Source organism: Scatophagus argus, chromosome 9 (assembly GCF_020382885.2).
Source record: "Scatophagus argus isolate fScaArg1 chromosome 9, fScaArg1.pri, whole genome shotgun sequence".
Lineage (NCBI taxonomy): Eukaryota > Metazoa > Chordata > Actinopteri > Scatophagidae > Scatophagus > Scatophagus argus.
The window spans coordinates 19,528,582-19,545,466 of record NC_058501.1 but is presented as its reverse complement, the minus strand read 5'-3'; the positions used below and the strand labels follow the sequence as shown (position 1 = coordinate 19,545,466).

Genomic DNA, 16,885 nt, shown 5'->3' with positions numbered 1-16,885 from the left:
GATTTCATAACAAATGATCACATGGCAATAATGGATAAAACTGTATTTGCCAAGCTCATTGCAGGCAGTGCTTCACATTTATATTTGTCCCTTAAGAAAGGTGCCATGATACATGGTTGAATGGATTAAGAGTCAGAAGAGTTAAGTCAGAAAACATCTGCAGACTGTGAGATGCAGTTTTTAGATCCAGAAAAAGCAAGTAAGGGGTTCTTGAGTGAACTTTATTTTTTTTTGCTTATTTTATAATTTATCTTTTCTATTTATTATTTTTGTGCTGAAACATATGTTCAATGACTTTTTCACAGTCTACAGTCTTAAAAAAAATAATAATGTTAAACGATCGCTATGCTATGACAGGCAACACACCACCATCTGAAATAACCGATAGATAAAAGTAATCATAACTAAACTTAGCAAACTGCCATTTATTCCCAGTTCTAGTATTACAGTAAGGGCCACTGCAGTTTGCGTGTACTTTGCCAAAATGGTGTACTTGGTGTAATCTGTACTCCAGCAGAAGCTTGACTTGCTGTGAGCGCGCAAACCGCCCAACACTGCAGAGTCTCTTTAATGCTTTCAAATGTGCGTCGGATTTGTCTTTGCAGACGGAAAAAAAGGGCAGCCCACTCCAACTACACTTTTAACTCAATAAACATATAATAGAATTTCCATTTTCTGTGCAACTTGCCAAAACGAACAAACTGCTTATATCCTACCCAATCATTTCACTGTACCACTTTAATAAACGTCATTTAACACCACTAGGACAGACTCGGGAGGTTCTCTGCACCACAGTAGCTGCTCCCGTTGGGACTACGAGTAGTTTTCATCAGGGATTTATTTATTGGCTTCCATAACAGAATGATGTCATTACACGGCGGCAGACCTGCTGGTGTTTTGTACTTGTAACGCACGGCTTACTGAATGCGCTCCCGTTCAAAAGCAAAAGGTGTTTGACAGACGGCGGTGAGGGCGGGAAGAAACACGAACCTCTAAGCCACACGGATCGGTCACACCCCCTTTCTCTGAACACCGCAGACTCCAGGCGACGCACACAAACACACACACATGTTCATACACTTGACATAAACTGGGCACAACCGCGCAGACACACAGGAGGACCGGGGAGAACCTGCCTTTAACTCGTTTCCTTCAGTTTCACACCGAGCTGCCTGAATGTGACGCGACAGCCGCGAACAACAACCGGTAGGTGCTTTATCTTTTTATTTTTAATCCACATTTTTGGAGACAGTTTGATCCAAAGTAGAAATGAATGAATGTGTTTCCAGTGGCAGCAGCATGGAAAACTATGAGCAGGGTCGTTTAAAGGAAAGTTGCGCAGCGTAAAGATAATCCATGCAAAAAGAAAGTTTGTGGATAACATGTTATTTTCTGGCCTCGTCCAGCACCGAAGGTCGACCGGAACAAGCAGCTGGAGTTGATTTATTTTGTCTTCAGAGGGAGGCATTGTTCTCAGTGCGCTCCTGACGCGATGTTACGCGTGTCTTCCCGATAAATCTGATATTTGCTGTGCTGACTGAGGTGTCGATTTGATGCACACGTGGAAAACTCCAGGAGGATGGACGGTGCTTCCCATCCAGGACATGACCCCCCCACTACGGCGTCCACATGCTTTCATTTGGTGCGAGCCACCACTCATTGTTGTCCTGTGAATGAATGCGGTGAGAAAAATCTGTGATGAATATCTACTGGGAGCTCATAGGCAACATTTCTATCTTGAACGCAGCATAATGGTTTCCAAAGTGCATCCTTGGACCACCAGAGGATTCAAGGAGAACCTCAGTGCAATGTGTTGTGTAATTTTACCGGTTATGGGACTGCTGCTCTTAGTGGTTAGCCGAATGACAGAATGACTGTTGTGATTGCAGGTTTCACCAAGTTGTCCCTCCAGCTAGTGTAAACAGCCACAATCCTGAACTTAGCCTAACAAGTCATATATATATAGCACCAAAAACGGTCTGTTTGGCACGACCTTCCCGTAAACTCTTATCTAAATGGGTTTTGTGGTCCAGCATGAATTTGTTTGTTTTGTTAAAGGCTAATAAGGTTCAGTTATACGAAAAGAAGTTTGAAACCCTTGTCATGCAATTTCCTGTTCTCCTGCAGGATCCTGGTTGAGGCTGATCCTCTTTAACAAATACCAGCTGCATGAAAGTATGCACACAGCACACAGGTGTGCCCAGGTTCAAGTCTGCTGACACGTACCGAAGTAGAGCAACGCGTTTAATTTCATTTTCACTTTTGTGTGTGTGCGCGCGCTGCTGTCTTTGAGGATATATCGATCACTTTAACAACTGGGTATTTGTATGCGGTTCAAAGTTTTTGAGCCAAGGTGGTGCACTTGTAAAATTCTTTAGAGAGGGACATTTTGACATCTGCGAGGAACTTACGCTCATCAGTTAAATCATCAGGTGATAGTATTCTGATTATACAACATGCCACCCATAATTAACAACATAAGCGCCAACTGTGTCTCTGGCTTTATGCACAGACTTTAAGGCGGCGAGAAAAAAAAATAAAACACAAAAACAGACGGCTGTACGCATTTTGGAAACACGCAGAACTGTAACTCATCATTTACCAGGCTGTTCCCAACTGACCAAAATAGAGAGGACCTTCAGCTGGTGATGAGTTCCCCTCTCGTATGCAGCAGCAGAGTTCCTCTGTCGTGGTGATGACAGACAGCTGAGAAGCATGTCGGTGTGAAGATGCCTCAGTGGCACTCTGCTGTATGCCATTTTCCAGGCAACAGTAGCCCCTACACACTGCGGGGGGCCGTACAGCGAGAGATGCTACTTTTACAAACCGCTGATCGGTGTTGCAAGAACTTTTCCAAGTAGTATTAAATGATAAGAAGCAGCAGAAATCTTTGCAAAAAATCCTGATGAAGAAAGACTGTCTTTGTGCTGCCTTTGTTAGCAGAAAGTTAGCTGGTATAATGTTAAGCGAGGCTGAGCTGTTTTCTCTTAGACCAATTTAAGTGATTTGCAATGGAAAGCTTTCCAGGGAATCTCTATGCGAGTTCATCTGCTTGTCTGCATGCAAACAAAACTCATTCGGGCGTAACTGAACGAATCAGTCTGTCCAGAAGTTTGTCTTTTCTTCAACTGATAACCCAAGGCGGAAGCTGAAGGTTTTATCTCGTCACAAGCCAGCGGCCCTGCTACCCATTAACCACCTCAGCATGTCGAGTGTCTTGGGGGGATACTGAGAGGGCCTGCTGCATTTCAATAACCAAAGATTGTGCCAATGACAGTTGCTGTGGCTTTTCTGAAATAGCGAGCTGGGTGTCTCAGGGGCACATATAGATAGCAAATGTGATTCCAGCTGCCACTGTGGCATCCCGGTCTTAATGATATGGCGGTTGATTGAGTGGACTGTGCGCTTTGAGCTGTGTATCAAGTTGCCGGACCATTGTTGATCAGAGCTACTTTTGCCGTTACATGAAATAAACAGGTGATGAGGATTATACAGCTGTCGCTTTCTGCTCCAGGCGGGGCTCTTAATCATGTCTGTGTATGCATGTTCACGCACCCCAGTTCATACGAGAGTCATTATGAGCTTACTTTGTTTCTGTTTAACACGTATCTGCTCATTACGCTCCGCTCAGTTCAGTTCAATTGTTTTGTTTATTTCCCATAACCGTTTTGAAGCTGAAGACCTGCTTTTCTAGTTACGCATGTTGTTCCTGTTGATACTGCATTGTTCCTGTCCTGTTTTTTTTTTTACATCTAAAAGGTGATCAAGGTTGTCTATTAAGGCACCAGTTAAAGAAGTGCAAGATTAGATTATATTTTTGTCAAGGAAGTTTTTCTTTTGATAAATTAGATAATCCATCGCAAGAAGAGTGAGACTGAAACCAGGAAGACTGAAGTTTGACTTTTAAACAAGGAAAGATGTTGTTTGTCTTAGCACATAGTGGACAAGTGTGATGATAAAAATAGTGACATCATTTCAGTGGCTGATAATCGCGTGGGTGAGGTTGAAAGTTGCATTGAGATGTGGAAAAGGTGAGAAAGTAGACATTCGAGAAAACATGTAATCAGCCAAAAGTCCTCACAGTTGTAGTAACACGCGGGTGTTTGCAATTGGCGTGCATGTGTGTCAGTAAGTGCATTTGTGTGTGCAAATCTAGTAGTGAGTGATTAAAGAACAAGCTTACCACAGCCTTTCAGAGAGGCTGAAATCTCAGTGACGAGGCAGCCGACCACACAATGTGATGCAGGGACAGCTGCAGCTGGTTATCAGTCAAGCATTCAGCAGAGTGAGGCTATCGAAACAGACCCCACCATTCAATCCTACAAAATAGGTTTTGTATTGGGACTCCACTTTCCAACACACACGAACATACAGATGTTATACACACACATATAGTGAGACTTTACTAAAATAAGATTCTTAATGAAGCAGTCATAATGTCATGTCAGTTACTTTGACTGGGAAACCTCAACTCTGTATAGCTGTTTTGTATACAGTTTCTGCTCACACCTATTCTGAAACTGTTTTCAGCCATATGAAAATGTCTGAAACACAGATGTGTCAGTTTGACACGTTTTATTAAGGCCATTCTAACAAAATGAGATTAACTTAGACGAATTCAACTATCTCAAGAAATTGCCCACCACTGATTTGGTATAGAAAGCAAAATTTAACAAGGCTGTCTGTTTATGTCACTGTTTAGCTACCACATGCTGCACAGGAGCACATCTGAATGCCATTCTTGAAATGTGCACAGTAAGCTAAACTTACGGTCTGTTGAGGCTGGACCTTCAGGAAATTATTCCCTGAAAGCCAAAAACAACAAGCTGCCACAAGCTGCCAGGCACGAGGAGTGAGTGGGAAGTTCATAGAGCACGAGGAGGAGGTGGGGGAAGATCCATTTCAGTGACCTCCAAAATAGTAGAAAGGATACACACTGGGACCATCATGTGATAGCGTGAGCTGCTTTTGAATCACTGTCATGTCTGGTCTGCAATTTCCTCCTCCAGAGTCCCCGAAGATGACTCTCTCGTGACAAAAGATCAATTATTTGATCCCTGGCATTGCCTGTACTCTGAGGACCATATGTCAGTGATGATGCCTTGTGGACATGGGAAAGAAATAGATGCCCCAACTATAGAATTGTATTAATAATTTGAGGAGTATAAAAATGAAGCACTGTTGAGAAGTCCAGAGAAAACAACCTTTGAACTTAAAAATATACTGAGGTCTGATTGCAATGTGCATGCAGTCTCAAGTGAGCATCTCTCTGGTAGCAGATTCAGAGCAGATTATTAACCACAAGCACATGTAATGTGGTGAAATAGTTACAGAGGAAATGAACTATTTTCTGTTTAATCGAATGGGGAGAGGGTGATTTTTTATTGTTTAACCTAGGACAAGTCTGGTGTGAGTTAAACAGTAACCAGAGCCTTTAATCACAAATGACAGGGCATACAAAAACAGCCAAGCGTAGAATGGATCAGACCAGTCTAATGTGTTGTAAAAATACATTTAGCATCTTTGCATTCGCTGATCTGAGGCCTGCTCTAATCACAAAACATTGCGCAATACACATTACACAATACACATACACTTTTTATTACTTCCTCAAATTTATCATTTCTGCTAGATATTTTAAGCCGTGTCTGTTCACACCTTTAACTTTCTGTCATCACACTCGCAATGTTCAAAGGTGGAGTTCACAAGCTTGGACTAAATGGAAAATATAGTGCATATATTTGAGATGTTTAATTTGCAGATACGTGGTGAGGCTTGGAGAAGATTGAAGAGACTCGCATGTGGGTTAATCATTCAATGAAATGCAATAAAAGACTGAGACTGACTTAGAGGAAATAAAGTTCTGAACATGCTGGTTTTCCTTTTATCAACTCGTTTGAAAAGTATGTTGTCTTTTCTTGCGAAGACTTTTGTCACCAGATTTTACTTTGTTTTAGCTGTTGTAATGTGTCTGTTGCAATATTTATATTATTTTATTTATATTGATTTACTGTGCCTGTTCTGCAGGGGAAGACAATCAAAAAGTATGCTACATTTACCTTATAAGTGTATTTATGTGTTTCTATTTCATAGCAGGTTCAACAGTCAGTTGACTGACGACGTACGACTGCCCTCTATGCAAATGATCAGTGACTAAATAAAACCGGTTCTGTTCAGATGTCCAACACTTCCACAGATTACTGTCTTCCTTTTTCACAGCTGTTCTCTTTCTTCACTCAGCTTTTGCAATAAGGCGGCTTTTGAAATGCATTTCGGCTGGCTTATCTGTTGGATATTGTGTTTCATGGATTTTTTTACTCTTGGCTGGCTTTAGGTTCTTTCCCCCTTCCATGATAATTGTTAATTTAGTTGTTGTTCAATACCGATTTTATGCAGCCAATCCTTTGAAAAGGTGATCGGATAACTAATTTTCATTTTACATGTGTAAACACATGCGTAAACATGTAAAAAACATTTTTTTTACATTTTCTTACAACTCTTTTGTGGTGTGACAGTTGAGGTGGGCTGGCTGCAGAGATGTCCAGATCCACGAAATCCACCTCGGGATCTCGGAGCCGCTCCAGGTCCCGGACAAGATCCCGCTCCTCCTATCGCTCCAGAAGTCGCTCCAGATCCCGGTCCAGGAAGCGCCGCTATGGGTAGAGTCCATTTTATAAACAATTCTCCTTTCTGAACAATCCATTGGCTGTATTGTGTAATAGTATTGTGGATCCGTTGTATTTTATTTGAATGTGTTCCCCGACCTTTTAAAACTACTGATTTGTATTATACAATATATATATGAATGAAGAATGTCTTGACCCACCTAGTGATTAAGGTATCGGTAGCTAGTTTCTCTTTTCAAACACATAGAAACTAACAGCAGGTGTGACTGGCAAAGTGCTGCCTCGTTGCCCAGCCATCAGTACTGATCATCCTATGTGACCTGCTAAGTTTCTTTTCCACTCAAAATCTACACGTTATATCTTCACTTGTCTTAAAAGGACAGCTGGCAGTATTCAGTGTTCCTTGTTAACTGCATGTCTGTTGATCTCCATCTGTAAGACCTTGTCTTGTCCTGGACTTCAAGAGTCATGTGAACTGACAGAGCTGGAGAGCTGTGTTAATGGATTTCAGTTGGGTCTGAACCACACTCTGGAGTCAGCTTCTATATCCACAGGAAATTGATGTTTGAGAAAGAGTTCAGCTGCCGGTTACTGAACTTTCTTAAGTCAGAGTTACGGTTATCAGTGGCATATGTAAATATTATATCAAGGGAAGTGTTTGGTTTGGTTGCTTTGCTTAAATAAAAATGCCTGGCTTATCTGCTGGCTATGGTGTGCATTTGGAAGAAAACGCAAGGCTTCACTCTGATGCCTTTTGCCGTTTCTGGCAGAACGGCTCTGATATGGTTAGAAAATGGCAGGGCGGCTCGATTCCTGGCAGCGTTGCAGCACATATTAAAATTAGCAATAAGTAGAGACATGGAAAGAATTTGGTAGTTTGTTCTTACTTAACTCACCTTGCACAAGTTCAAAAGGGTGTGTGTGGTCACACTGGAACCATACATGCCTGAATGCACATATTTGCATAAGCTGTGTCTAAACACAAACACAAAAACACCCAGATAAGCAACACTCACACACAAACACACTTGCAGAGCGAGCGAGCGAGAAGTAATTTATTTCCCTACTTTCCTCTAATGCGTTGACAAGTATGATAACTTCAAACAAAAACCGTTTCAGTCACCATCTTCTGCTTTTAAAACTATCACCTCAGTACTTAAATATGCTTTTCAGAATGTATCTCATTAAAGCACTCATCTCGGACCTTGCTCAGTGACTTATTACGGTTAGTAAGAGAAACTATAGTATATCTTGCTGAATCAAAACACTTCAAACACATTAAGATGTAAATATCCGCAGTATTTTGCAGTCAGAATAGGAAATAGTGTCTAAATGATCTTTTCATAAAGCTTCAGTAAACTGGCTAAACAGCCCATGTAGCTGGCAAGCACAGAGTCAAAGTATTCCAGTCAAATTTTTTCCCCCCTCCTCTGGTCCATGTGACTTTGTGCTCCACTGGAGCTGGCCAGAGGAGACGTAGTATCTGTAGCTCGCGCTGTGAGTGTGCAGTGCTGCTCAGTGCGCTGCTTGCTTTAAGTAACGCTGTATTCCAATGAAAAAACACGACAGGTGAGTCCTGGGCTTACTTCTCTTTTTATATAGCCTTTTGAATGTGTTTACATGCAGTGTGGGACTGCTCTGTTCTGTCAGTTTAGAACACTCTTCTGTTATATCTGGTTTTGCATGCATTTTTAAATATCTAAATGTACCTTTACATTTCCTTTAAAACAGGGAAAAAGATTCAAATTGGGAAAACCCGGCTGTTATTTTTATTTATTGACAGTTATAGAAAAGTTGGTGATATGTAGTTGCAGAAAAAGTACTTGTAGTGCATCACAGAAGTAGACGGATGAATGAACTACATTTGCTACAGTCATCATCTCAAAAATGTCAGTGAAAAGTTGTGGATGTTGTGTTGACATGTGGTTTGCCTTGAAAAGAGTACACTGCAATCATTAAATCACTGATTTATAGAAAAGAACATTCTGTATCATAGTTAACCATGGTTGATCTCCAGACTGTGTTTAAGGTTCGGACCAGAGGTTTGTATCAGAAGTGCAGCAGTGCCACCATGTGGACGAGTCTGACCCTGCAGAACTGTGGGCTCCTACACCCAAGCATATGTTTTGCCCATTCCCAGTGACATATGGATGCAACGGCACATCTATAAATCATGTGTTCTGTGGTATTGTGGCATGTATGTCTTTCCCAGATATTAGCCAGTTGGTTGTTACATGTGGTGCCTTTTAAGGAAAACTGGGTAGATTGGTGAAAGTGGAAATCTAAGCAGTGTTTGTGAACTTAAAGCATCTGGTTTCAAGTGGTCATTGCAACATCTTTCCTGGTTTAAAGTCTGCGTGTGTGCACTATGTCTTGGGCCTTGAGAGACCCCAAAAACTACATTTTTATATGACATTCATCTTTGGAAATAAAATAATTGCTACGTGCTTTTCTTGTTCCCCTTGCTTTCCTTCACAGCTCAAGGTCTCGGTCTCGGTCAAGATCTCATTCTCCACCTCACAACCGGGAGAAAAAATATCCCAGGGGATACCAGAACAGTCGTGAGTTCCGGGGCTACCACCGCGGCTTCCGGAGGCCATACAACTTCAGAGGCCGAGGGCGGGGCTACTTCCAACGTGGACGCTACCAGCGTGGCGGTGGAGGTGGTGGCTATAACAATAACAACTTCCGTCCCAACTGGAAGAATTACAAGCAGAACCCTCAAAAACACCAACAACAACAGCAGCAGCAGCAGCAGCAGCAGAACTATTCACGAGGACGATCTCACAACGTCCAGAAACGCTCAGGAAGCCCCCCTCGTGGTCACTCGCACCACTCAGACCGATCCTCCTCGCCACTGTCCAGACACTCGCAGCATTCTTCATCTTCCTCACACTCCTCCTCCTCTCCCAAATGCAGTCAAGCCTTATTGCAGACTAACCAAAACTTCAAAGATGTGAAAGAGGAGCCCTCAGCCTCCAAGGAGGTTCAAAAGAGAGGAGGGGGAGATGGGGAGCCAGCGGAGCTCGCTGTGGTGTTGGCAGAGGATGCCAAAGAAGGCACAGGCAGTGGGAAAACTGAGGGGAACTGGCAGGGCATGACAGGCTGCAGCAGCAGTCCAAAGAGAACGAGTCCTCTGGCAAGCTCTGCTGTTTTTGTTGGTCAGAACAGCCAAACTATTAACCAGTCTAGTCCGTCTTCTAAAATCACAAATGACATGAGCAATGGTGCCCCCTCATGGCAAACAGTGTGCAGTCCATCCTCAACAAAAAAATCCTCACATGAAGGTCTAAATCCAATGCTTTCCAGCTTTGACTTCTTCTCCAATGAAGAATACCTGGATGGAGATAAAACGGCAATCTCCATTGCTTTTGGAAAGTAAGCCTGATTTAATTGTTTTTTTTTCCCCACAAAATCATTGTCTGACATTGTTTTGGTAATCTATACAAACTGTATCAACATGCAGATGAAATTATTATGAATTATTATTTAAATGCTTTCAAGTGCTTTTTTTAGACCAGAGGGTCACTATCCTGATATTTGTTTGACTTCGCAAGCTTTGTGTAGTCACGTGTGATCGTCATAACAGGCTAAAATAAAATGTGGGTATTTAAGGGGAATCAAAATATTTGTTTTGTTTTTGCTGGACACAAAATTCTTTGTTGTTTCACCAAATCTCACTTGTAGTTGTTTTAATTATTGAATGTTCACTTGGTTTTCTGTTTATTTTTGCTGTTGCATGTCCATTTAGACACAACTCTTCATCTTTTTTGTCGTTGTTTAGGTTTTTGGAGGAGCAAAGTAAAAAAGCTAAATCTTGGGAAAATGGCAAGAGCTCAGAAGCCAATGATGTGGATATGGAAAAAGGGAGAGTGAATGGCAAAGCACCCGTTATTATCTCTGACTCAGTGTCAAGAAAATACAAAGAGGACACTGATGGTGAAGTGTCTCTGAACAGCTTTTTGAAAACTTCTCCTTTTCTTTCTGCTGATGGGGAGGAAGAGGAGGAGGTGATGATCGAGCCTCAGTCACTTCACAAAGAAGGGCACAGTGGGGACGAGCCCTCTAAGCCAAAGAACAAGGTCACTCAGTCAGCCCGGGAACTGTTTGAAGAATGCTTCAGCAAATGGCAGAATGTGGCCTATTCACAGGTAGCTAACAGTGACCTTGACGCCATGGCAGAGGACATATATCTCTGTCGAAAGCAGGATAAAGCGTCTGCCATTGCTGCTGCCCTCACCAAGAGGGAGTTAGCAGGAAAATTTGAGAAAAATTGTCTGTCCCCAGACATAGTTGTTAAAACCAGGAAGATGGCCAAATCCCCTCCCTCCATGTCATCTCCAACGCCACCACCAAGGAGGAGCTCTGACAGAGAGATGCTTATGATCAGGAGCGAAGACTCGCCTTTCATGTCTTCAAGAAAGCAGGAAGCAAAAATAAATGTCACAATGGACTTCCTTTCAGATAGCTTAATAAGGTGAGCATCACGGTTTTTTCCCGACTGAGACAAAAATCAACTGGTTGTCAAATCTGCAACAGTAGCAGCACCTTGATGGTTTACCGATGTCCTTTTCTTTTTTGTCATTTTCAGCACCTCTGATATCTTAGCCGAGGAGCGACAGTTGTCTCAGGATCTTGTGCAGTCCTCAAAAAAGGATCAGGAGTTTCGCTCCATCTTTCAGCATGTTCAGAATGCTCAGTTACAGAGGAGTCCCTCTGAGCTGTTTGCTCAGCACATTGTCACCATTGTTCACCACATTAAAGGTGAGTCTTCACTCCTCTTCCTGTATTCATCACAGTAATCTAATAATGTTTTTTTGAAAGAATAGTGATCACACTATATTTGAAAAGCTTTGTCCATTGAGGTTACTCAACAGCACATCACAATGTAAACATTCAAATAAGTGTAGAACAAGTTAATCACAATTGCAGTTTCTCTGTAAAAGCAGCTTTGTGTCTTTTAGGGGACTCTAAGCAAAGCCCTCCTACTGTGTCTCTTCCAATGGGAATATTGAATTCAAAGCAGCATGGCCGTTGGATGGGAACGTGACAGACACTCGAAGCACTAACAACTTTGACAGCTGTTTCTACTGTCTCCCTGTACAGCCCAGCACTTTCCGTCTTGTGGAATGACTCTAAACGAACGATTCACCATGTACCAAAGACGAGCTGCAGAGAAGGAAATGATGAAGCCGAGAAAAAGCCCAGAGATACACAGGTAGAGTCGCCTATTGAGTGACCCTCTCACCTTCAGTGTGCTGTGGCTTCACATCCTCTTTTAACAGCTTTCAGGTATTTCTCTCATCTTTCCTACCTGAAAATCATCTTGGCTTATGTGTTCTCATGCTCGGTGGAGGTCAGTTATTGTTTTCCAACCATTTTTTCTTTTCTTTTTTCTGTTTTACCTTGTCTTTACAGTTCAGTGTGGCTCACAGTTGGTTGTTTTGGCGCCTGTGCCGTGGTTCCTGTGCTGTGTGCATTTATTTACCCTGTCTGAACTGTGTTTCTTTCTCACAGGAGAATTGATGTTTCACCCAGAGCTTTTAAGAAACACTCTCAACTTTTTGAGGCGATGAAAAGCTCAGAGGATGGCACTCACAAGGTGACTGAACATTTTGCAGTATGAAGTATGTTGGAAAAACAAACAACAGCAAACAAGTGTGCGAGCCAGATGCCTTTAGACTGCACTCCCTTAAAGCCTGTGGCTTTCCATGAAGGAAGATGCGCAAAGTCTGAGAAAGGCAAATGCAAAATAAGGCGCTTTGACTTTGTTGTTTGTTATATATCGCCTTCTCACATGGTTAGACTGTGGGCACAAGCCTGACCAAGGCTAAATCATAAGAGTTCAGAAATGGAAGCCACAGTGCCAAAGGACTCTAAACAATTACCTTTGTAAGTATTCTCTTTAAAATAAGGATCGGAAATAACCAACAGCAAGCCCTGTATGCACCTGTGCTTATATGCTTTCTGAGTAAACCCTCACTTTATCTCTTTATTGATGCGCATGGACACATTTGGTCAAGCATTTGTAAACATGAGGTGCAAATACTACAGATCAAACTTAAATTAGCATCCTTCCATTGTTCAAGTACCTTACTAGTGGTTTTGCCAGTTGCACAGTGTCTATAGCTGCTAGTAGCAACTACTTTCAGCAGTTCTTTCCCAAAGCATGCTTCAAAGTTTTCAGACTGGTTTCTCACCTTCCAGGCAGCTACTGGTTTCAATACAATATGAGAATCAACTTGCAGTGACTTGAAACTTCTTCATCGCTCTGCACATTCAGCGATTATTCTGAAAATACTTGGTTACCAATACCTGAAAGCACCACCAAATGTGGGAATTCAGCTGCTGGCAGTGGAAGACAAAGACGCAAGGATGATGTCAAACATGCTGGTGCTGTTTGTTGTTGTTGTGCAGTAGATTCTTGAAGCCTTGGATGCTGGACTGTCTCACAAGCATGTGAACGCACCACTGAGGAGGTTTTCAAAACAGTCTGCTGATGGTTTAATTTGTAATAGCTTTACTTTGACGTACGATGGAAGCTGGCTGCCCATCTGAAGCAAAGTTTTGTCAAGTTGATTTTCTTATTATATTTAAAGAGCTGCTTTGAAGGCTGAAAAATCTATCTGAAAACAAATACTTTGGAGAATGGTTCAGATTTTTATTTAATCCTGAAAACATGCGAAATTACTGGTTTGGCCACGTAAGTGCACTGGAAAATTCACTTTATTCATGCCAGCTGGCCGTGACTGTTTACCCATGGACCTCAGTATTCAGTTTACAAACCAGCTTGGCTGTTAGCAGACTGATAGGATCTACATGCTAATCCAAAGTCTGTCCACGACCTTGTGTTCTGTTTTGATTTGCTCAGGACGGCGGGGAAAAAGTAAAGGGTGATCCAACGGACCTTCGTTTGGATATTGAGCGTCGTAAACAATATTCCATCCATGAAAGAGATTATAATCAGGATCGGGGAAGAGATATGGGAGATTCCCCAGATTCTAGTAGAGAAAGATCTGTGGAAAAGTTCTCCAAATGCCACGAGAGATCAAAGTATGTGCAACTGCCCTGTGCCTTGGATTGTTTCAAACTACAAATATGTTCAGTGCTATTCTTCATCTACACTTCATGATAAATGGTTGGACATGAAGGATTTTGCATGTACCATTTCTCCTTTTAGGAAAAGTAAGAAGAAGCGCTCTCGTTCCAGTTCGTCCTCATCTTCCTCGTCCTCTGAGTCCCAAAAGGAACATCTGCCTCATGACAAGTCTGATCAAAAAGATAAAGGCTTTAACAAGGCCCGACTGGGTCAACCAGAGTCACCAGGCTCAGCAGAAAGAGGACGACCACGTGGAGGATTCGTAAGTTTGACAAATGATGTTCAGTTATTGGGGAAACAGTTTGACTGTGTCAAATTAAACTGTACATTTGACTTTCGTAGTTTGTTGTGTGTCAGCGATTTGGCTGTTTTTCAATTCCTTTTCTTTTTCTCCGTCCTCTGTATTTTTCTTGAAGCAGCAAGTCCGAATTCGTGGGCGGGGATGGAATAGAGGCAATTATCAGGGAAACTATTCACATATTAACAACATGCCAATCATGGCAGTGCACCCAAAAAATGAGGACTGGGACCCAGAGTACACACCCAAGAGCAGAAAATACTACTTGGTAGGGTTGATCTCTTTCCCATTCATGCCTCCAATCTCTGTTTAACACACCCACATGGGGCTAATCTAGTCTAATCTAACTCATGTTTGTACTTTCGCAGTTTCTGTTTTGACACCCCTCCACTCTTTTTCCGCCTTTCTCTCAGCACGATGACAGAGACGAGGAGACAGAGTTCAAGTGGGTGGATAACCGAGGGCGAGGAAGGGGAAGTTTCTCACGTGGAAGGGCGCGATTCATCATTCGCAAAGCCACTGCGGCCCCCAACACCAACAGCCCCAAATGGGCCCATGACAAGTTCCAGGTCAACGGGAAGCAAGGCGCTGAGGGGGAAGAGGAGGCCGAACAGGACCATAAAGAAGGAGAAATTGATGGAGAGCATACTTGAGCAGTGAAGCTAAAGAAATCTTAATTTTCTTCTGTGTTATTATGGGATCTGACTCACTGATTTTATCCACCACAATGGATTCATAAATGCAGATTAAAAGATTTTAAGACTCAGCTATTGCTAGAAAAAAATTTTAAGCTTTAATGTCAGCATAGGACACTCACTTTGACTTGATATGACCATTTATCCACATGAGGATACCGCTCATAATTAGTAGAAGCACTGTTTCAGGATAAACTGCTGTTTCTCATAAAAATTTGGAATTATTATTATTTTTTTTAAGTTAAATGAAATTTTCCATGCAGCATTTTGATAGAATTTATAATTTTCTTGAAGCAATGATTAGCTAAGGACTCCTTTATGACATTTGTATTTTTAAATAGCAAGTAACTTAGATTGTGCCTTATATTTGTGCAAATTGGAAAATGTTTTATGAGTGGGCTATCTGATAGAGAGTTGTACTGATGAAAGCTTTAAAATCTACTCCAGTTATGAAGAGCTTTTGAAAAAGAAGCCATATTTTTGTCTGTCTTGTCTGGTTTAAAATGACAGCAACACGTACACTGTAGACATCATGTTGACATTGAAAACATCATCGTTTAGCCAATTCAGCACTCTGCAAATGACCCTGATCTGACAATGGGACCAAATCATATGGGGTCAAAGGTTACGCAATGCAGTCTCTCATTATACAGCATTCAACAGATGTACAATACCAGCCAATACCATCCTCGGCAGCCACGGAGACTGTATGATAACTACCTGTACATTTAACTCTTTACTGTCAAAGATTTCTATACTCAAACGGTAACTCTTTGATCTTGGATACCACTTAACAATGTGTAATGTTGTTAGCAATTACGTCTTCCTAAGACACTCGTTTTTGGACCTGGCTACGCATGATTTTGAGTTTGTCTGTAAAGGGAAATCTGTTCTTGTTGCCATAGATTGTGATGTGTGTTTTTCATTCATTGTTTGCAAGCTTTTCTCCAGCCAATGATGATTTAATCAATTAAGTGTGTGCAACTAGGTGAACATTGTGATAAAAGAATCAAAATTAGCATTTGTTTGTAGTTTGTAAGAAGCACAAATCCAGGGTTGTTTTTGTTGGAAATGATAGTTTGCCTAGAGTAAGAATGTTTTTCAATGCATATCTCCAGTCATTTATTTACTTAAATCTAGGATAAGGCTCCGGTCTTACAGGCAAACTGCTCTTACAATTGACTGCACCATGTTTGTGCCTTGTTGTGGGTGCACTGGTCTTATTTGTACAACACAGGCTTACAGGTTGAGATTCACATTAAATTGTTTGAAGGTTACCTGCGTAGGGAATACTTGTTTTTTTAATAGTTGTTACTTTTTTTGTTGTTAGAGACTCTAAATTAAAGACACACTGATTACTTTAATGTCTGCCTCGATGAGTTTTTTTGTTGTTGTAATAACTTTTAGGTCTAAGAGCAATTCATTTTACTATTTGAAAAGCCACTTTACGGCAATCAATTGAAGTTTTCTCATGGAAAGCACGCTGCGGGTTGATGTGTCTGCCAGTCTGCACGGTGACAACAGAGGGACATAAAACATAAAGCACAATCAACAGTGTAGTTCATCGAGAAAATAATCATATTGAGAAGCAAAGTTGTAAGAACCTTGTTGTAAATTTCAGTCAACTGCTGCCTCGTTTTCTCCCGGAAACCCTGCAGCAAGTCAACATAAACTCATTTATCAGTAAGAGGTACAGCTCATTTCCAACACACATCATGATAAGCAGCCCCTTGCCTGAGCCCATGATAATATACACGGAGACCCCCAGTTGTTTAAGTTTGTACATAAATGACTACAGAAGCTGCACGGCAAAACATCTTGATCTGATGATACTGACGCCTTGTATTTCTGAACAAATAATTAGGAAATGCAACCACATTTTTGTTGGGCCTAATATATTTCTTCAACCCCACAGTGACTCACTCACCATGTTAAACATGTTACATCTTTGGTAGATTCATGTGAATATCTGTGGATATGATATTAATAAAGACGTGTTAAAGCTCTGTGTAAAACCTACAGCTATGCTTCCTCTATGTTCCCAATGTATTCTGGGTACTCTGCATCAACCACACTGCGTGGCCACTCTTTCACTTATTTGTACTGATTGATAAACAGCTTTTATCCTGTTTGTACTTTTGGAAAGCGGTCACTGAGTTTTGTCCAA

General features: G+C 41.6%; 1 protein-coding gene across 4 annotated transcripts; it reads left to right on the top strand.

Moving 5' to 3' along the window:
• Positions 1 to 318: 318 nt before the first annotated feature.
• On the top strand, positions 319 to 16,082 carry thrap3a (thyroid hormone receptor associated protein 3a). Of its 4 annotated transcripts, none has more exons than XM_046399516.1 (11): positions 319 to 1,206; positions 6,516 to 6,659; positions 9,105 to 10,004; positions 10,411 to 11,103; positions 11,218 to 11,390; positions 11,733 to 11,844; positions 12,144 to 12,228; positions 13,498 to 13,679; positions 13,807 to 13,987; positions 14,142 to 14,291; positions 14,437 to 16,082. In XM_046399516.1, exons 2-11 carry the CDS (start codon positions 6,538 to 6,540, stop codon positions 14,674 to 14,676), a joined length of 2,838 nt encoding a protein of 945 aa, XP_046255472.1. In that variant the 5' UTR covers positions 319 to 1,206; positions 6,516 to 6,537; the 3' UTR covers positions 14,677 to 16,082. The 4 variants fall into 4 exon arrangements, with proteins under 4 accessions (XP_046255472.1, XP_046255475.1, XP_046255474.1 ...); XM_046399519.1 differs by having other exon boundaries at positions 321 to 1,206; positions 14,145 to 14,291; XM_046399518.1 differs by lacking the exon at positions 319 to 1,206 and adding an exon at positions 3,873 to 6,412.
• The last annotated feature ends 803 nt before the right edge of the window (positions 16,083 to 16,885 follow it).